Source organism: Peromyscus eremicus, chromosome 1, assembly GCF_949786415.1.
Source record: "Peromyscus eremicus chromosome 1, PerEre_H2_v1, whole genome shotgun sequence".
In the NCBI taxonomy this organism is placed as follows: Eukaryota; Metazoa; Chordata; class Mammalia; order Rodentia; family Cricetidae; genus Peromyscus; species Peromyscus eremicus.
In genome coordinates this window covers 98,417,859-98,439,549 of record NC_081416.1, presented here as the reverse complement: position 1 = coordinate 98,439,549, position 21,691 = coordinate 98,417,859, and the positions used below count along the sequence as shown (strand labels likewise).

The window sequence follows — 21,691 nt, the reverse complement described above, 5'->3', positions numbered from 1 at the left end:
TTAGGTGTCTCCTTACCCCTAGGCTGCAGGTCAGTGAGACTCCTGATCAGTGAGGCTGTTACTAGGATCCTGAAAGAGATCCATGGTGTAGACATTTAGATTTGAGGCTTCTGGAGCCTGCCTGTTTCTGCAAGCTCTGCCTCAGAGAAGGTGCAAATCCAAGGGAGAGTGAGGACCCCAGCAGAACTGTTTGAAATTCCCCATGAGAGCCTCCCTCCTCCTCCTCCTGCCTTTGCCCGCCCCACCCCCCAGTGCACTTCATCAGCATAGGAAGGACTGGTTCCCGGCACTGCCTGCCCTGCTTGGCTGGCGTCCCTGAGGAACTGAGCTAATGAGTGGATAACACGCATTTGCCAAGGCCTTCCTGGATGTGGTACCTGGGCTTTGTTAATTTTCAGATGCTGCCATCCTTGGCTGACGACCATTTAATTCTCTTTCAGAGCAGTCATTTATTTTTAGCATTTGCTTATTTTCCCTCCACCTCACCCAGGGAAGGGGGACCATTAAGTCCTGTCTGTAAGAAACCAGCGGTCCCTGACAGGGTGTTGTCCCACAGGGGAGGCTCTACAGGCCTCTCTCTTATGTACCCAGAGGCTCCACAGGTGGTCTTGGTGCCAGCAAGCCAGTGCTGCCCTTGCTGGACTCTGGCAGCCTTCTTTGCTGCTCCCTGGATCAGAGGTAGAGCAGGCAAGGCATCCCTGTCTGTATACTTTGGCCCGAAGAGGAGCTGGCAGGATCTAGGACCAGAGAATGCTAAGGGAAGATTCTCAGGGTTTCTGTTGCTGAGATGGAGCACCATGACCAAAGCAACTTAGGGAGGAAAGGGCTTATTTGGCTCACACTTCCACATCCCCGTTCATCATTGAAGGAGATGAGGACAGGAACTCAAACAGGGCAGGAACCTGGAGGCAGAAGCTGTTACTGAGGCCATGGGGGGTGCTGCTTACCCGTCTGATTCCTCTGGCTTGCTCAGCCTGCTTTCTCTCAGAACCTAGGTCCACCAGCCCAGGTTGATGACCCTCCCCCATCAATCACTAGTTAAGAAAATGCCCTACAGCCATATCTTATGGAGGCATTTTCTTAATTGAGGGTCCCTTCTCTCAGATGAAATTAGTCAAGTTCGCTAAAAAACTATTTGTGTCAAGTTGACATAAAACTCTCCAGCACAAAGACCTTAGTTATAAGCATTGGCAACCTTCCTCTCTGGCTGTGACTGCCTATCTAGCATAAGTATATCCAGTCTTCCTCTCAGGATATCTATGAATGCAGCCCAAGACATTCGAAGATGACAACATCATATCTCCATGTCATAAGGTTGGACATCTCTAGATAGTATGTAAACAGTCGTGGGCTCTAGGGTCAGATACCTGGGTTTAAATTTAAACTCTGCTCTTACTCACTAGGTGCTTGTCAAGTTATTTGACTTCTTTTGTGATTGTTTCCCCAGCTGTAAAATAGGATAAGTGTGTCTACCTCAAAGCTACGAGGTTTAAATGTAGGAACATACAGAAAGTGTTCAGAACAGTGTCTGCCATATAGTAATCTGTGGTGAAGTTAAGTGCCTTCATTATGATTACTGGCTTCCCCAGAAAGGCCTTCAGGTAAGGGTAAGTCTACCTTAGATGTGGTGGCAATAGTACCTGCCTCATCTGTAACTTAGCTGACCAAGAGTCAGCAGGGTTCTGGAATTCTCTTTCCACCACTTTTCCCTCTAAGAAGCTATAACAAGGGACCCCTGAGTAAGATTCTCTGATATGTAGTTGGCTTTTGTCCCAGGTGGCCCTCTGCCCAATGCAGGACAGTGCCTAGTATTTCCCAGCAAGGAAGGGTGGGCAAGGGTGCTGGCCAAGTGCCTGGAATGCCAGTGCCATGCCCCCAGAAAAGTACCCAGGGCTTGATGGTTCTCCACTGCTGCTGTGGCCGATTATCTCTGAGTAACAAAGAATCATTTCTAATCCCATTTGGAATCGTTGCTCATGATAATCCTGTTTCGTAGTAATGATATTCCAATTGCAGCATGCTCCTGTTTCTAGTTTGGCAGATGCATGCCTCGACCTCAGGCAACCCAAGACACTGCTCGATGGAAAGCTGTGCCAGCTCATTTGCCTAACGTGACAGTGTCAGTCCTCCCCACCCCATTCAATTCTATATCCTATCCTGGAGTTGTGCGTTCAGTGCTCTTTCTTCTGGAGAGTGTCAGTTGGGGCAGGGAGGCAGCCAGTACCATCTGGTTCAGCTGCTGAGGAAAGGCTGTTCATTTTGGGGACTGTGATATGGTCCAGACCCATACCTCTTCTTTAAGAGGCATCTTCCAGTGCGTCTGTGCCATAAGCTACTTATCTGAATAGGGTTCTCAGGCTGGAGGGACCAGGGTCTGAGTTAGATAAGGCCAGAGTGTCCAGGTTTCAGCAGTGTGACCTCTACATGAGTAAAATACAATGTGGGAAATAATGTATTTACACTAATAAATGGTGAGTGACCTGGTTAGTTGTTTATATATGAATGGACATAAGACTCCAGAGCCAGAGTCAAGTGATGAGCCATGGGACTGTATTCTGTTCAGTAGCTACATCACTGATTTCATTGAGGCCAATCAAACTGGCAGATTAAATGATGTGCAAAGACATACTGATAGGCTAGGTGAAAGTATATTATCTCAACGGTTTATAACAATGGTTAAATTGGTGCTGGTAAAAATTAATAGGGCCAAGGGTATAGCTCAGGATTATAGTGTTTATATATCATGTATAAAGCCTTGGATTCAATCCTCAGCGCTGCAGAAAGAATTCGTGTGTGTGTGTGTGTGTGTGTGTGTGTGTGTGTGTGTGTGTGTAGACTAAAGGTCAACATTGAGTGTCTTCCTCTGTGGCTATAAACCTTGTTTTTTGAGACACAGTCTCTCACTGAACCTGAAGTTCACCATTTGGCTCTACTGGCTGGCCAGTGAGCACTGGGGATCTGCCTTTCTCTGCCTCCCCTCCAGTGTTAGTAGTACAGGCACATGCTACCACACTGGACTGTTTTCTGTATGAGTGCTAAGGATGGAACTTAAGTCCTTAGGCTTGCACAGTAGGCACTTTGCTGACTGACTGGGCCATCTCCCCAGCCCAAGAATTCTTTTTTTTTTTTTTTAAGATTTATTTTTATGTGTGGTACTTTGTCTGCATATATACCTAGTGCCCACAGAGGCAAGAGGGTTTCAGATCCCCTGGAAATAGAGTTACAGGCTATGATTGTTTGAATGAGAATGGCCCCCATAAGCTCATATGTTTGAATAGTTGGTTCCCCATTGGTGGAACTATTTGAGAAGAATTAGGAGGTGTGGCCTTGCTGGAGGAGGTGTGTCACTGGGGGCAGGCTTTGAGGTTTTAAAAAACTCAAGCTGGTCCCATTGCATCTCTGCCTTCTGCTTTTGGTTTTGAGATGTGAGCTCTCAGCTGTTCCTGCTGCCATGCTTTCACTCAGCTATCATGAACTCTAGCCCTCTGAAACCATACGCCCAATTAAACACTTCCTTTGATAATTTCCCTTGGTCATGGTGTTTTATCACAGCAGTAGAAAAATAACTAATACACAGCTGGTTGTGGGCTACCATGTGGGTACTGGGAACTGAACCCGGATCCTCTGGAAGAAGAGCCAATACTCTTAACCACTGAGTTATCCCTCCAGCCCCCTAAGAATTCTTTTTAATTAAAAAATTAATAGAGGAACTGGAGAAATGACTTAGGAGTTAAGATTGCCTGCAGTGTTACACAGGACCTAAGTTCAGCTTCCAGCATCCATGCCTGACAGTTCACAGCCACCTATAACTCCCGCTTGAGTAGCTGATGCCCTCTTCTGTACTCCATACAAATACACACACGCAGATAGATACTGATACATATACATATAAATAAAATGAATCTTTAAAAAAGGAGGGCATCTTCAAGAGGACCCAGATTCGATTCCCAGCACACACATGGCAGCTCACAACTGTCTGTAACTCCAGTTCCAGGGGATCTGACACCTTCACGCCAATGCACATAAAAAAGTTAAATAAATTTTAAAAAAAGAAAGAAGGAAAAATAAGAGGGGCGAATGTATAGGTCAGTAGTTAAAACCAAAACTCCTGTGAAATCCAAGGTAATACTTAGGTAAGTACTAACTAAAAGCTCCATGTCCCAAGTGGCCATGTGCAGGACAGTGTCCAGTGTGCGTAGTGTAGCATTTCCCATTTAGTCTTTTTTTTTTTTTTTTTAACCCAGCCTTGTCATACTCTGATGGGTCATTTGCCAGAGAGTCTAGTTTAGACCTATACTGCAGGCAGAAGCCCTGACAACAAGGTTTGGTGACCATATGTTATGAGCCATAGCCTAGAGGTCATGGAGTCATCTTAGAACTAGTCAAGGATTGTCCTAGGAAGGCTGCACTTGTGATCTTCATTCCTTGGCTCTCACCTTACTATGCCATGCTTTTTTTGAGCCTTACACCTATATGTGTCACCCATCTTGGACCACCACTGATTTTGACCCTTGTCCATCTTGGACACATTCTCTTTGTCCCAGCTAGCTGCTGTGACTTGCTTTGCTTTAACTGCCTAGCGGATCAGTGGCTGAGATAGTACAACACTAGGTGGGGGTGGGATGGTGGTGGAGCATGCCTTTAATCCCAGCACTTGAAAGGCCGAGGTAGATTTCTGAATCAAAGCCAGCCTGGTCTACAGAGATTGTACAACAACTTGACAGAGCCACTGAGGCTTAAGGAATATGCCTGGGTTTAGACCCAGTCTGAACTGTATTTTTGCATCTTGGCCAAGGAGTAAGGATCACCAGCACAGCCTAGGAATCCTTGACAAGTTCTAAGAGGACTCCATGACCTTGTATACATTTGGCTCTTGCTGAGCCTCTGTCTACTCCTTTACAAAACAGTATGTCTTTCTTTGCAAGTCGCATAAAGATCTGAACTAGTGATTATGTGAGGTGCCTAGTACACGGGTGCTTATGATGGATGGTTTCTGGTTTTGTACTAACTCTACAGAAGCTTATTACTGTCCTATGAGAAACTGGAACACATTTTCCACAGGTACCTTACTTGCTACCTTTCTTCAATTCATTTGTAAAGAAGCTAGCTTTACAAAGAAAACTCTCTGTCTCCTGTCCTTCGCCTTCCCAGTTCATGCACAGTGCCAGAGGGCCTCTAGAGTTAACACACATCAGTGCCTGTGGTCAGGTTGCCCAGCCTGGTGAAGTCAGATAGTAGACCAGGCTACTGAACACCCCCCCACACACACACAAACACACACCTCTTGACTTTCCAGCCCAGCTCCCAAATTGACTTCTTGACTTCCTCATTGAGATGTGGGCTGGGTTTGGAAGAGTTACTCTGTTGTCTCCTGCCTGTGACACTTACCACAGTGGCCCTGTATGTGCTTTAGATGTGGGATGGGGAAGAGGAGGAGGATGTAAAGTGTCTCCTCTCTCCTCTCTCCTCTCTCCTCCTCTCTCATTGTGCGGGGATAACCTGGGTCTGGAATCACTGTCCCTTGCTCCATCAACTCCAGCTGCTCAGCAGCCTTCTTGACCACACCTGGCCCAGCCCCACCTCCCACCTCCCACCATAGGCTTCTCTTCTCTCCCCTAAACAATGTGAGGACCCCAAGCCACTGCAGCCACTGAAACCAGAAAGCAAGTCTTAACACTGATGACTGTAAGTCCCCCCACTCCCTGACTGGGGCTTGAAAGCAACAGCTCACTGAGGTCAGAATGAGCCAACTTCCGACAAGCACTCCCACCTCTAATCTAATTACTGCCAGATCAACAAATTAATTAGCTGTGGCTCCAAAGGGAATTCCCTGAGTCCCAGGAACTACCTCTTGGGAACCACTCTCCCAAGCAAGTCCTCATTTTTGTCTAGGAATTGTCTGCAATCTGGGAAGGGCCTGGTGCGTAGAAAGAAAGATGCAGATTTTCACAGCTAACCACCTGCAGCCTACTTCAGACCTTCAGAAGGTTAGGTAGAAGAGTCACTTTTCTTCCAGATTTCTTTTCCATTCCCCATCAAATAAAATGATTGTATTCCTTTCTCATTCATGTATTCATGTACTCATTCAGAAAACAGAATCTGTGAATTGCCCAGTACACTGGTTAGTGTGATACAATGGTTACAGATTTCAAAGTAAATATACAGAAGATCTAAGTGCCTGCATTGAGTACAGGGCTGAGAAATAAGTTTGGAGACATGGCTCTTGTTTTTGTACTCTGATGGGAAGGCAAATGAAAGTCAGTAGGCAGCTGTCAACCATGAAGGCCACCTGGGTACTGTGCAAAGAGGAAGGATGAAACCCCAAGTTGGGGGCCAGAGGGCATCACCGAGTTCATGATGTGCCAGTTGCTACCTCAAAGGTGAAAGAACACTAGCCATTTGAAACAGGGAACAGTAATGTGATACCTTTGGCCTTTGATATACTTCAGGGAGTCTACTGTTTATATTGGGTCCCTAATTCTTCAGTCCAAAGGTCACTGATTTTTTTAGGACTTAGAAATTCTATAATTGAGGAAACTTCCTAGAAGGAATAACCTTTGTAAGAAAGGACCAAGCTCAATGTAAAAATAGAAGTGGATACTCATCCCCCTTAAAAAGTCATATATCCATGTTGCTGTGTGTACATCAGCTTGACTACATCTTATCCTAGCATGTGGCTTCCAGAACAGAATGGCTGCACTGGTCTATCTACCCTGACAATGCATGAAGAATCTCAGACTCCCGTGTTCTCACTGACACTTGGTATTTCTCAGCTTTCTAACTTTTGTCAGTATATCGAGTTTCAAGAAGGAGCTCGTTGTTGTTTTAGTTTGCGTTTCTCTAATAGCAGATGAACTATTATATGCTTCCTCATCTGTTCTCTGGTGTCCTCTTCTGGAAAGTGACTTCATATCCTTGCCCTGGTTTCCGTCTCTTCCCCAATCATAACTTGTCTGTTGAGATTTACTACAGACTGATAGCTGAGAGTCAGTCTGAGGAAGTGAGAGCTCTGTAGCACACCTCTCATGCTGTAGACACTCTCTGCTTCTTCATTAGTAAGGATGATCTCTAGCTGTGAGATAGGCAGATCTTTCTGTAGACCACCAGAGGCCAGATCCTGAGCTGCCAGAGAGAATTGCTGTTAACTCAAGGCCGGTAAGAACCAGTTGAGTAGTTCCTCTGAATAGAGATGAAAGATTAGAGAAAACTCAGTTGAACTGAATGGTGTCCTCTGCCTCCTTTAGTCAAGTAATTAAGACCCCGTGTAGGTCATATCCTGTTTGATAGTAGCTACTTAAATTTAAGGCCATGGAGGCTCAGCCTAGGCCTGCAACCTGGCAGTCAGCATGCCAGTACCAGAACAGAGGAGAAATAGATCCTACCTGCCACTGGGCTGTCATCTTTTGTCCTTACTGTTCTACTAGCTGACCCACCATCTCCCTGTGCTCACCTCTCCTCCCACTCACGCTTTGGACCAGGGAGTTTCTTTCCCCTGTAGCAGGAAAGAAGCAGAAATCACTTCCTTCCCAGCATCCCTTCATTTCTGTGAACTTCTTGGCAATCCCTGTGTCTGGCTTATAGCTAAGCTTGTCCTCAGCAGCCTTGCGGTTGCTTTCTCTAGCCAGGCTCACCCCCTAGCCTGTGTTGCTGGACCCACAGTGCAGTGGGGATCTTTGGTCATCCGAGCTAGAGGTGAACGGTTTTCTAACCTAGGTTGGGCTGGCTTCCACACAAATGTGCTAATCAGAGATCAGTGCTCCGTGCTGGTGCTCTGAAGATGTGACCATTGCTGGAGAGAAAACTCATAGCCATCTGACAAGGTGTTTGGAGCCATGGTTGGTAGGAGGAGCAGTCGATTCCTTAAGGCCTGTCTTCCCTCAGTGGAGCTGCTGCCTTTTGAGTTTTATCTGACAGGAAGGGAATCTTCTCGAGGTTGCAGATGAGTCACTATCTTGGATTGCTTATCCTCTTCAGTCTCCAAGTTTTCAAAGTAAATTGCCCATTTCTTTGATTGAGTTAGCAGCCCCAGGGCTGATTCCCAGCCACTTTCCTCTCCCCATCCTGCCAGACCACTGTCTGCCCTTCAGGGCCAAGGGCAGCATACACGGTTGCTTGGACACGTCCTGCAGCCTGCAAATTGGACAGATGAAATCAATACTCATGAACCTGGAGAAGCCCAGGTAGCACAGTTAGTGACACTAGCTGCCTGAAGGGACAGCCTGCCACAAGAGGGGGTGTGATTGAATAGTGATTGGACACAGCAGCTGAGGATTAACCAAATTATGTCCCTTTGAATTTAGATTGACAAACCCTTCTCATTTGGACTTGAAAACATGTCAACTTGTGCAGACTGTAGAAGAACTGCCTACTTAGTGTAGGGCTATGCCGGCATACATCCTGGGAGGGGTCAGTTCAGGCCCAGATTCAACTTATTCTTTGATTGTGTCAACCATGAGAATAAGCTCCTGTCTGTGCAGCTTTTTCCATATACCTGTAGGTACTATAGAGTTTACTTCCCTCATAGTCTGCTAGGAAGCATTGCTGTCTCTGTTATTCTGCTAAGGAGGAGGAGGCTCTAGGTTGAATGCCTTGTCCAAGACACCATCTGTAAATGACAGAACTGTGTTTGAACTCCAGGTCTCCATGCATGTTAGAAAGCACCATACTGTCTACTCAGTTTAAGTGTTTTAACTCATACTTCCCTGAACTTCATTGGTTTTCTCTGGGGCCAACAAGTTAGCTCAGAAGCCCAATGACTTGTGTTCCATCCTTAGGTCAATGAGAACAATGTAGCTAGTCAAAGGCTAGCCTGGGCTTCAAAAGACCTTGGCTCAGCCCTGTTAGTTGAGGTATGTATGGGTGAGCCAGCCCCAAAGTTGTGAGCATGGGAGAGATGAGAGAGATGTTCCCATTCCTCATCTGTCTTGTCTGAGACAGGTAGGAGAGCTGGTCCTGTGGTCATAAGAGTGGGATAGCCATCCCTGACCTCCACCAGCTGCAACACTCGGGAGAGCAGGCCCTGCACCTTGCCAGGGCAGCACAATTGAGTGCAAGTGTGGGTGAGCCAGGCCTGAAATTGTGACCATAGGAGAGCTGTTACCCATTACCCATCTGTCTTGTGGCAGCATAGGGGGTGCCCCCCCATCAACATCTGGGGCAGGTGGGAGAGCTGACCCTGTGGTCATAAGAGCCGGAGAGCCAAGCCTATTAGCACAGGTGTGAGTGAGCCAGCCCTGAAGTTATAAACACGGGAGAGCTGTCCTCAGGCCCAGACCCAGGGTTATAACTTGACCCACCCCATCTGTATCCTGCTGGAGCATGTGAAGGAACCTGACCTGAAGACCCAAAGCTGCAGAATCTCCACACCATAGGGCAACAACAGGATGGATACCCAGGAAGAGTCCTAATGAGGACCCAGCATTGATAGTGTAGTAGAAACCAGAGGCCTCGAACCAGACCAATGACTCTGCAATGAACACTTGCAAATAAAGATATATAGACAAAGGGTTTATGGCATGACTCACTGTGTCACACTGCAGCTTCCATGATGAGATTTTTTAAGTTTTTCCCTTTTTTTAATTTTTTTTTCCTTTTTTCTCTTAAATTTTGCTTTATTAGGGGGCAGAGGACGGGTATGAAGGGATGGGGAAATGAATGGGCCTCGAGATACATGAAGACCTTGGTTCAAAGATAAAAATTACCCTTTTTTTTTTTGAAACAGTATCTCACACTTACAGGCTAGCCTCAATTTTCTTGAAATCCTCCTGCCTCAGCCTCCCTGATGTTGAGTTTACTAGCACGAACCATTGCTCCTGGCATTGTTTGTATCCCAGGTTAGCCTTGAACGCACTATGTGGCTGAGGATGGCCTTGACTCCAGATCCTCCAAGTACTGGGATTAAATGTGGACTCATAGAATTGCATCTTATTTGATGGGTTGTTATAGATCTTGTATAGACATATAAATATTATAAGCACAACTTACCTGATAGTGCCCGCACTCACCAGTGTGTGTACCTTCACTCTAAGAACAACTCTCTCCCAGTTCCTAACTTTGCCTCATCTCTACAGTCTTCCTCTAAAGTATGTATGTAATTATAACGGGTTAGTTATAAGCCATTGTTGTCGTTACTCATGTGGTCATGCCCAGATTGTCCCAGAATTTACTTAGGCAGATGTTGTGCCTGTTGAAGATAGCAACGTCCAAACCAGGTGATCCATGGAAAAGCCAACAGCACTGTTGGCTGCAAATACTGAAAAATCAAAAGAAAAACTGAAACTGAAGTCTGGCTTTTTAATAGTTTTGAAAATCCCAGGGATTTGTTTGACACACCTGCCATTTATGCCGTTCAAAGTGTTAACAATTTTGAAGGTCAGTTCAGAAAAAGTAAAAAATTACCTTTCACGAAGAGAAGATCTGGCAAAGGACACTGATAAAGAAATCATGAAACAGGGAACAGAGGACTGTTACACCTAGTCTTTAGAAATTCAACTCGGCTGGGAATCATAGAAATGAGACTTAGAGTAGCAGTCTGGCTCCATGTCCTGTCTACAAAAGAAGAGAGAGACATGTCCGAGGGAGGAAAGGCCCAGAGTTCCCACGTGCCTCACACTTGACTCATGAGAATAAAGATTAGTCCCGTCTCTGAAAGGCAGCTCAACAATACTATCAGAGTCCTCTGAAATGCTTATGCTAGTGTTGGGTGCCATATGCTTGTAATACAAGCACTCAGGAACCTGAGGCAGGAGGATTGTCACAAGTTTAAGGATAGCCAGGGCTACATAGCAAGTCCTTGTCTCAGTGGGGAGAAGAAAGAGCTCCTTATACTTTCTCCTAGAACTGTAACTTCTAATAAAAATATTAAAGACATTCTCTTTTACCATAAAAGATTGGTTAAAAGACAGAATAGCTGGCTGTGGTGCATGCTTTTAATCCCAGCACTACAGAGGCAGAGACAGGAGTTCGAGGCCAGCCTGGTCTATAGAGCAAGTTCCAGGACAGCCAGGATGACAGAGACCCTGACTCAAAATCTAAAACAAAACAAACACAGAATAATCTTAGAATACTCTACAACTGCAACAAACGATGTTTCTGACATGCATGAAAAGGTGTTTGTGCATTTAGAGTTTATATATGACCCAGTTACTGTAAAGTATAAATGTGCTTCCTGAAAAAAAAAAACAACAGTCAACTGTCCTGTTTTAAGACATCTTTCTTCTTTATGAAGTCTTTGTGGGACCGTGACGTCATAGGAGAGAGAAGGGAAGCTAATGTACACTGAACATGTAACTAGTTCAAGCTCTGAGTCCCGTGCCCTTGTGGAGTCTGCCAACTGTTAAACTCCTCCCAGTCCATTCTTACACAGCTCCTGGAATGATTCCTCTAATTGTAAAGGCTTGGTACAAATTATGCCAAACTCTTTATAATGATTGCTCTTAGAATTTGGATTAATAAAGTGGACCTAAAGAGATTCTTCCATTTTATATTTTAATATTGTCGGAATTTATTCTTGCGTGTGTGCGTGCGTGCGTGCGTGCGTGTGTGTGTGTGTGTGTGTGTGTGTGTGTATGTGTAGAAGAAAGCATATGTGATCATGTTGCTTTTCCTTACCTATGTCCTACTGTCCTTCCCCTCATTCAAACTTCCTTCATATAAAGCACTGAGCTTTCTTTCACTCGCATTGTGCTGTCCTGCCTCCGTCCTGCTAGAAGACATTACTCGGGCTCCTCCTGTGCCCTACTAATGCACATGTACTTCCCATCCTGACCTATGTCACACTTTGCTGTAATGTTTCCACCTCCTTTCGAAGCTTTATTCCTAGGTGTTTTTATTAATTAAATTTGTTCTTAGACAATTTTCTATAAATATGAAATGTATTGACCCTCTCAGCCTTCCTCCCTCTTTTCTCCCTATCACCCCTGTTCTCACCCTCAACCCCAATCTCAACATTCATGTCTACTTATATTTTTTTCTTTGCTATAGTTGTACACTTGTTTCCTTCCCAGGAGTCATAAGCTCCATGTCACATGGAGTCTAGCCCATTGACCAGTGACTCGAATGTAGTGTGCATTTGTAAAGTAGTTGTTGGATGAATTGTTTGTCTTGTAGCTGTGAAAACCAGACCTTATGATCTGCTTTTGCTTCCAGTGTGGTGCAGGTCCTACTTGCTGCTGGAGCTGACCCAAACCTTGGGGATGATTTCAGCAGTGTCTACAAGACTGCCAAGGAACAGGGAATCCATTCTTTGGAAGGTAAGGTTGGGCTACCCCACTGCTCTGGGTGTCTCCACCTGTGGCTTTCACAAGCTTTGCTCAGTGTCCCAAAGGGCTTAGAAGAGATGCTTTTCATAGTGCCTTTCACCACTTTGAAAGTGTTAGGGAAAGAGTAGGAGCCTGAGTTCATGGCCTAATTGAGGTGGGGCACATTTCTCCTTGTCTCCTGAGACTGGGAGCCTCAGAGGAACAAGCAATAGAACAGATTTCAGTGAAATGGTTGAAGATACTGCATGGAATGTGGGCTTGCTCCTTTTACTTCCTCTAGACTTCGTGCCCCAGTACTAGAACATACTGTTGTGGTTCCCTTAGCCATAGAGATCTCTAAGTACAACTGTGAATATTGCTTTTTCCGTGTGTGGTCTGATCTCTGGGACTGGCTCTTTGCTTTGCTGTGACCTAGGGCAAGAAACAGACCTTTGTGCCTTGATGTTCTGAGAGCTGTAGAAATGGGCTTGTTATTAATACCTTGTGAGTATGTGGGTGATTATTGGATCACAGAAGAGGTGTTGTGGCAGCTATCTGTTGGAGAGAATCTGGTCAAATTAGTCTGTGTTGTCTCTGCTGAGTAGTTCTTCAGAAATGAGATTGACAAGAGTGTAGGTTGCATTGGCTGCAGACTAATGTGTATTTTATATCTGAGCTTTTGCCTGTATAAACTGTGCCTGCCTCCTGTCCATTGTCCACCATCACCCAGATAGACTGCTATTCCTCTGAGATTTGGTGACAGCACAGCTTTAGCAGTGGCTGCTTTAGAATTGTAATAGCAGGACAGTAGCCCTGCTGACTGCCTTAAAAGTCAGCTCTTGAGCAAGGTGGCAGTGGTGCACGCCTTTAATCCCAGCATTCAGGAGGCAGAGCCAGACAGATCTCTGTGAGTTTGAGGGCAGCATGGTCTACAGAGTGAGATCTAGGAGAGGCACCAAAACTACACAGAGAAACCCTGGCTTGGAAAAAAAAAAGTCAGCAGCACTTGACTCCTAGAGGAGACTCGGCAAAGGAGACTCGGTGCCCGCAGCCCTCTGAGTGCATGCTCTGTGAATGACGGCTCTGTGGTAGCCCAGAGCAGAGGGTTTGCTGCTGCCTCGGGGAGAAAGTTGCTCAGATTGGTGGCATGAGGGGAGTGTCCAAGAGCATCAGGGCATTATGCCCACATGAAGTGCGGTTACCCTGCCCTCAGCTGCTACTCTGAATTGCTCCTTAAATTTTGGCCTTTTCTCTGGTTATTTGAACTCCCGCCTTTCCATATGTCTTCTCTCTCCTTCCCAGCTGACAGTTCCTTGTGTGTAGGCCGTGACCTGTGCCTCTGTGAATTCCTCTGAGCTGGAAGAGTGTTCACTTTATACTCCAAACAGAAGAGAAGTTCAAGAGTACCAAACTCGCCCTGTATTTGCTGCTTAAAATGGCCTCGGCTGGTGGGCTGTCTGCTGTCACTCAAACGCAGCGTTCTCCTTGAGTCTGTGTGCGCACTGTTTGGGCGCTCTCACCAGAAAGCAAGAAACTCTCAGATGGTGGGGCCAAGAAGGAGTGGGGGGTCCGGGAATGCCTTCTCTTCTGCTCTGAGAATTTTAGCCGATTTTGCGGAATCTAGTCCAGCTTTTGCTGTCAGCTTGGTGGCTTTGTGTTCTGATGTTTCTCTGTATGTTGATGCTCAAATTCATTCTAGATCAATACAATAGTGGTCAACTGTTTGTTTGTTTGTTTTTTTCTGGGAATAGCCAAATTGTGTAAATTTCAACTTTACGGACCATTCATCTTTGGTTTGACTACTCAGCCTGACTCTTCAGTACTGAAGTAACCATAAGGGTGCACAGACAGTCTGGTTCATTTATTCATTTGACCAGCCTCCCTGAGTTCTTTCTAACTCTAATGCCAACCAGCCTTCATTGCAGGTAGACAAATGGGTAGGATAGACAGACAATAAAAACATTAGGAAAGGCTGCCATGAAAGAAAGAAAAAGTATTAACTATTTCTTTCAATTCTGTATAGCCTGCAGTTCCAGTGGGCTTTCTGTAGATGCAGTATTCATTCAAAACTACTTACTGATCACATTTCTGTGTGCTAGCACTCTTCTAGGCAGACACGCTCTCTACCATCGTGCACTTTTTAGATCAAATGATCATAGGCCGTTGATGATGCAGAGTCTCCAGCATGTGGCAAGGCAGTTTCGATGTGTTGTCATTGCCCACAGCTGTCGTCAACCAGCCCCTCCTTTCCCATCCTCTATCTTTGTCAAAAATGGGAGATTGTTTTCTACTGTTGGTTGTTAAAATAAAAAATGTCTCCTACATTCATTTTCCTTCCTTATCCTAATGACCTTTGCTTACCCCTGCACATTAATGACTTGTTTTCAAGGAACCTATAGGCACTCAGTAATCATCAGAGTGCTTAAGAAGCATTTAAAAAAATGCATTCCGGGGCCGGGCATAGTGGTGCATGCCTTCAGTCTCAGCACTTGGGAGGCAGAAGCAGTTGGATTTCTGAGTCCAAGACCAGCCTGGTCTATAGAGTGAGTTCCAGGACAGCAGGAGATACACAGAGAAACCCTGTCTCAAAAAAACAAACAAACAAAAAGAAAGAAAGAAAAAAGAAAAGCGTCCTAGGGCTAGAGATGCTGCACAGTGGTAGGGTACTTGCTAGTAGGCATGAGGCCCTGAGTTCAGTCCCCAGCACTGTTTTTTTGGCTTTTTGTTTTTAATTCTAGAATTTGGTCAGGAGTCGTTAATAAACTCAGTACTGGTAGCTTATAAGATCCCCTCTTCTTCACTGACTACCTTTGTCTGCCAGTTTATTTTCCAAGGTGTATCTGTTTAGATGTACTTTGTTCTCTGCTTTCTGGATGGGACTAGGATGATGACAGTTCATATATGTCATCTCAGGGCTCTTCTCTAGCTGCCAGGTTAATTATGAGGATGGCCTAACATTGTAGACCACATGTAAGGTTCCAGGATCCAAAGGTTAGATGCCCCACAATCCTTTATCATCTTCTTCACCATGTTTTCAGACCTTTCTCCATTCAAATACTCCTTGTCCTTTCATCCCTTCTGTTAGTAGTCATTGCCTGCCTGTTGTGAGCCAGGACTGCCCAGCTCTGGTCATCCTCATTGGTGAGATACAAGTTTACGATCCCTGTGGTTCATTTGACTGACTTGACATGGGGGTGGGGAGCTGGGAGATGTGCAGGGAAGAATTTAGAAGAGTGAGTCTTGGTATCACAGAAAAGCCACAGGCTTAAGGCAGCTAGACAGTCCTTGCTGTCAGAGCAGAGTCAGTACTAATTCACCATATTTTATAATTGTTATTTCTGTGAGTCTCAACCTATCCTTGGTACTGAGGGAAGATGGTGGATTGTAATTTATGACCTTGGCCCAATTCCCCTAACCCCAGTAGTATACCCTTTGTCTGCCTGTCAGTATCGCTGTGTTGATCAAGATATAAAATAATGTGACGTGTGAATTGCCAAGTTCTCTACAGTTATAATTGCTTATTAGTTCCACTTATTTATAATTCAGCTTGCTTTTACTGCATGTCAGGCACTCTGCCAGATGCTGGGAATATCTAAATGAATATACATGGTCTGGCCCCTCGGCAGTGCTCCTAGTCAAATAAGATGGACCTTAGCAAGGAGTCACACTACCGAGTGGTAAAGGCAAAGGTAGCTAGCTGTATGAAGAATGTAAGCAGCACAGAATGAGCTACTGATGGTCTTTCTAAGATCAAGCTATGTCTTGGACATGTCATTGGGTGAATGACTTTGAACTGAGTCTTAAGGGTGAGTTGGAGATTGCCAGGTTGGCTGAGAAGAACTCTCCAGTAAGGAAACCAAAAGTTAGGAGACACTTTGTGTCTACATTGCTTGCCCAGAACACACACAGCCTGAGGAGGGAAGAATGGTCTTTGCTCTCCTCACTGAGGCCCTGTCACAGGTCAGCCATGCCTAGGAATGCCTTTCCCCTGCCTTACATGCCAGCACTGCTCCTTGAAAAAAACTCAGGAGATATTGCCAGGTAACCATGGTTTATCTAAGCCCTGTTACTGACTGACTATGTAATCTTGGCAAGTGACATAAAGTCCTTGACTTTCAGACTTCTCTGTGATACAGGGATAACAGCACCCATGTTGTTGGACTGTTAGGATGATTAACAATAACCATATGTATGTAAGAATCAGTGGCAATGAAGTTCCTCTATGAGTGTAGTTGGGCACAGTATAAGTCAGGACACCTGATTAGCAAGTAGTGAGCAATGTACCAAGGAGCATAAACAGGCTGGATATCTGCCCATCAAGGGTTTCTTAGGAGATTCTTGCCATGGGTCACTGGGTTATATGAGCCAAAGGTCTTGGTAACTGTATGATATCTATGGTTCTGAATGTTCAGCTACACATAGAGCAAGTAATAAGCTCAGAGGAATGGAGATTTGAGCTGCTTCAGGCTCAAGAGGAGGGGGGAAGGAAATACATTCTAAGAAATGGACACAGATGAGACAGATATGACAGACAGGTGGGAGTATAGCTGTTCCTCTGCCAGCTCATTCCCTGTCTTGACCACATTCCCTTCAGAACCTCAGCCTACCTGCTCACTCCAGAAGACTTCCACTTGTGGCTGGGCAGTGGGCTCCGATCCTCAGGTGGAGGAGACATTAAATTAGTGGTAACAGTAAACAAGTCGCCCAGCCGTGGATGCCGCAGGCTGCTTATAAGTAATGGTTATAAACATCCAGTGTCTGGTGCTGTCAGAAATGCAAGCGAGCACTCCAAGTGCCTCTCATATGTACAATTAAAACAATAAAACATGGTAGAAACGTGGCCAGAACAGGCCATAAGTCAGGCTCTCTTCTCAGCTCCGAGTGGCAGCTGAATAAAGATGAGTCCTGAAGAACTGGGTTGGCATAGGGCTCTTCCGGAGTAAAGGCTTGTCAGACTGGACCTACCAGAGCTAAGCCCTCCCACCCAAGAACCCCTTCCCACAGGGGCGACAGGTCCTGGCCTGCTCCAGCTGACCTCCCCATCTCTTGCCTTCAGATGGGGGACAAGACTGTGCAAGCTGGCGCATCACAAACCAGTGGACAAGTGCCCTGGAGTTCAGGAGGTGGCTAGGAGTCCCCGCTGGCGGTAATGGAATTGCTCTCTATACTGTAATAGTTCTTCTCATCCCCAGACCATGCGAGGTGTGGTCTCACCAATTCATTCCATAAGCTAACCATCCAGTGTATAAGTTAAGCACCATGGGCCCAAGCCTTCCCTGGCACAATGGAGAATGCAGACAAGTAGGAATACAGAGGCTCCCAGGGGGGAGTTTGGGTCTCACCCCCAGAGACCTGACTCTGCATGTATGCCAGCCCCCTTCCCCTGACCATGAATAGCACAGTCCAGATGATGGGTGTTACTTGTAGTCCAATGCTTAGATTGCCACTCTAGGCTTCACCCATAGATGTGCTTAAGCCGTGGTGGGTTTGTAGACCACTTAGTAGCTGTGACACCTGGAGCAGTTCCCTAGACATCTCTGAAGCTCTCCTTCTTAATTTGTAAAATAAAAGTGATTAAGAGAGCTAGAAATAATATATTTATCCCTCTCCTAAGCCCGGAATGTAGGAGGAATTCCGTTAATGAAAACCTGTTTGAACCTCATCATGATCATTAGTCTCTATGTCCATAGGAAACTACAGAGTCTTTGACAAATTATCCTTAAAGAGTCAAATATTAATTTGAATCTAAGAAATGGATTGTCTGCTACTTAATGATGGGATCTTGGGCAGTTCATCCTGTTCTGTGCTGGTTTTCTCATCTATAGAGACTATTTCTCACACCACATATTTGTTGTAAGAATCATTTGATTGCTGCTATGTTGTTACATGCCTATAATCCCAGGATTCAGGAGACTGAGGCAGAAAGAATAAAAGTTTAAGACCAGCCTGAGCTACATTGTGAGACCCTGTGCTCCCAACCCCAGGGGAGAAAGAGTCAGTTGACATACTTATGAAAGCACTTGAGAAAAAAGCAAAATATCATGCAAGTATAATGTGTAAGAATGGCAGCTAGTAATAATAAAGATTGATACAACCAAGACCACTTTAGACCAGGGTCCAGTCACAAGTACAGATCACAACAGAGCTCAGAGCAAAAACTGTTGGGCTGAAGCAGGCAAGGAAATAAAATTAGCCCTGATTCTCAAAATCTAGGAAGATTTGAGGCAGCTGCCAGAGGACAGAAAAGTGGGTATGGATAGGTGTGAGGAGAGCAGGGATGTACCTTGTCCAAAACGCTCAGATGTGGGAATAGGGAAGTTCTGTTTCAGGCTGGAGAATGAATATGTTAGGGTACACCATCCATGCAGAAGATCTCCTTTCAGTGAGTAATGAGCCATAGCAACACAGCATTAGAAGATGAGTCAGATCAAGACACCAGGATTTTATCTTGAAATGCAGAGGCACCTCCAAAGTCCTGGAGGAGAGGAGGCTACAGGAATTGACTGCTTCAAGGGTAGAGAAGGGGAGGGTGTGATGAGGCCACACCATGTCAATAGCTAAGGCAGCAGCAGGTAACATTTAGTGATCTTATGTTCAACATTGTGTGCTCACTAAAGGAAACTAAGTCCAAGGACTGGAGAGATGCCCCAGCAGTTAAGATCACTTGCTGCTCCTTTAGAGAAGTAGAGTTTGGTTCCCAGCACTCACATCAAGTGGATGATAACTATCTGTAACTCTAGCTCTAGGAGATTTGACACCCTCTTCTGGCCTCTGAGGCTAAACATGTGCGCCAGTGTGTGCACATACACACACAAATAATCTTTTTTTTTTTAAGCAGTGATGTCCAGTGCCAACGAAACTATTTCCTTCCCTTATATTGAGCTCAGAGACCATACCAGGCTGCATGCACCTCTCACTGAGTGTGCCAAGACCTTTGGCTTCTCCAGAGGCATGGGAAACCAGCAGGCTAAAAGCTCTTAGGCAAGTTGTTTTATTAATGCCTTGACTCCTCTTCATCCTTGTCCAGGTCCACTCAGGAGTCTCATTGCCCTTCCAGGGCCAGTAGTTCTGCATGCCATTTCTCAGTACTGCCACAGAATCAGCAGGGTGGACAGAGGTCTGTCACTCCATCAGGCATTTTGGCCAACTTCAAGATGAAATGTATTAGCCAGTTAGGTTAATTATTTCTATACTTTTAGCCCTCCAAACCTACATGGACATATATGTCTTTCTCTCTTAGGAGAGAGAGAGAGTAGTTGACATGTTTTATTAAAAAGAATAAATTCGATGCATTTATAAAAATAAGAAAAAAGTATGATGGGGTGGCAAAGAGCTAGTCTTGTGATTTTTAACTGATTTACATATTTTGTGTATAAATATTTTTTCATCAAAAGTTCCAAATCAGGGTTGGGTCCCACACACCACACAAAATATATTAGAGACATTTATATGGATAGCAGGAAGGGAGACAGAGGGCTGAAATTTTCCAGGCACCCAGTGATTGATGGGGGCTGAGGCTCCCCCTGACGCTTTATTGAGTTTCCGATGATTATCTCTCGCTGAGACATTTTTTACAGATGACGGTCGAGCTGTCACAATGGACCATGGGGGAAAAAAAACCAACAATAATAACACTTTAATCTTTTTACTGCACTGCTCCCTAGTATCTCAGATTCATCTTCTCTGACGCACGCAGTTCATTATTCTGCCCCTCCCTGGATGGGAAATAAAGGAAAATAAATATATATGTAGACACGCTTACCCACATGCATACACACCACACAGAGTATATAAAAGAGACCACCTCCGAACCAGAGAGGGGCAGAATTTATTGTTCTTTTTGCAAGTGTTGAGGTTTATTAGTAGAGATGCTTGGTTGGCTTGGAATTGGCTATTAATTACAGCGTTTTGTATTTGTTTTTTATTGCAAGTTTTTAACATCTTGAAGAAAAGGCAGAGGAGAGGCAAGCAGGTGCAGAGACGGGGATCACTGAGGGACCAAGTTGGACCAGCCAGGTTGCACAGCTGCTGAGAAGCAGGCTTCTTACTGCCAGCTTGTCCCTGAGGGTCCCTGGGGCTGAAAGGATGTGCCTTAGTTAGGATGGGAGAGGATGAGTGTGGGGTAATCATAGAGCAAAGCAAAGAGGTCCAGAGACCACTGAGCACCATGCTACTCTACGAGTCAGCAAAGGTGAGAAGTGAGAGAGACAGAAGCAGTGTTTGGGTTTCAGTACATGTCTGTAACAGACTTCTAGGAGTTCGCCCCCTTTTACATTTGGTGATGGGAAGGTGTGGTGTGGGTCTGAAAAGCCTCACCAGGCTCTCTGGTAAAGGAATCCTGGGCCAAAGAGTACACCACTCAAGAGTCAATAAGCAGTCTCCAGTTCCTTGCCAGGCTCCTGCTCTCCCTTCCTTTCTGTGAAATTAGAAGAGATGAGCTGTGCTTCCTGTCAGAAGGCTCCTGGCCCAGTCTCCCCTGTAATCTGTCACACCTTTTCTGAGCCGGTATGTGCTAGCTCCCTTGTTACACATGGGACAGGTAGTGATGGGCCAAAAAGGACCCTGTTCCTAAGGAGTCCATGAACGGAGAGCATGGTACCTGTGACAACCGTTTTTAAGTGGAAGCTGGACCTGAAGCCAGCCTCGGCCACCATGGGCTCATACATTCCACAAAGGATAAAGCTGATAGCAATATCCATACTTCAAGAACCTAGTTTCTGCTTAGGATGACAAGCTTAACATCTCACTAAAGAAGTATTTATTGAGCACTTGCCACATTCAAGAATATATGCATGAAACTGTGTAAGAATACATAAGCCCATGCAGGAGAAAATGTCAACTAATTTGGTGTGAACTAGACATTACTAGAATGCATAGAGGAAGGGAGATCATGACCTCAGGCTGCTTGATTCATAAAGTGTGAGTCCACTGTAAGCAAATACGAGGCCAGAAGGAAGTCACAGTCACACAGAAAAGAAGGCAAGCATCTGAGCTGGACAGATAATCATTGCCTGATGGTGCCACTTTAAACCATCTGCACTGAGCTAAGTCTGGTTTCTTCATTTATTAAATGGCATCCCAATGCATTCTTGTGAGGAAAATAGTTGATCAAGTGCCTGGCCTGATCTCTCACACATAGAGTTTAATAAATAGAAGGCATTATTTTCTCCCCACAGTACTGAAGTGACATACCTGTGACCCTCCACTGAATATGAATGAGCTTCTGCCATTTTCCAGTATTAGTGTTAGGGATGGTTCCAGCCAGGCAGGATGGCATCACAAGAAGAAAGAGCATGATATAAACTTACCACTTGTTGACTCTTTCCTGAATGCCAGAAGTATGCCCAGCTTCCTACAGACACTTTATTTTGAGATAGAAACTCAGACTGGCCTTGAACTCATTATGTCGCCTAGACTGGCCTTGAACTCCCAAGCGTCTTGCCTCTTCAAAG

General features: G+C 45.3%; 1 protein-coding gene across 2 annotated transcripts in view; it reads left to right on the top strand.

The window, feature by feature from the left end:
- The window catches only part of Clpb (ClpB family mitochondrial disaggregase), a 125,972-nt gene that overhangs the window by 32,223 nt on the left and 72,058 nt on the right, over positions 1-21,691 (top strand). Inside the window, exons 4-5 of one of the 2 annotated variants that reach the window (XM_059270237.1) lie at positions 12,148-12,251; positions 17,296-17,385. In XM_059270237.1, the coding sequence (XP_059126220.1) occupies positions 12,148-12,251; positions 17,296-17,385 (194 nt within the window). The remainder of the gene's footprint in view (positions 1-12,147; positions 12,252-17,295; positions 17,386-21,691) is intronic. The other variant, XM_059270247.1, reaches the window with a different exon arrangement.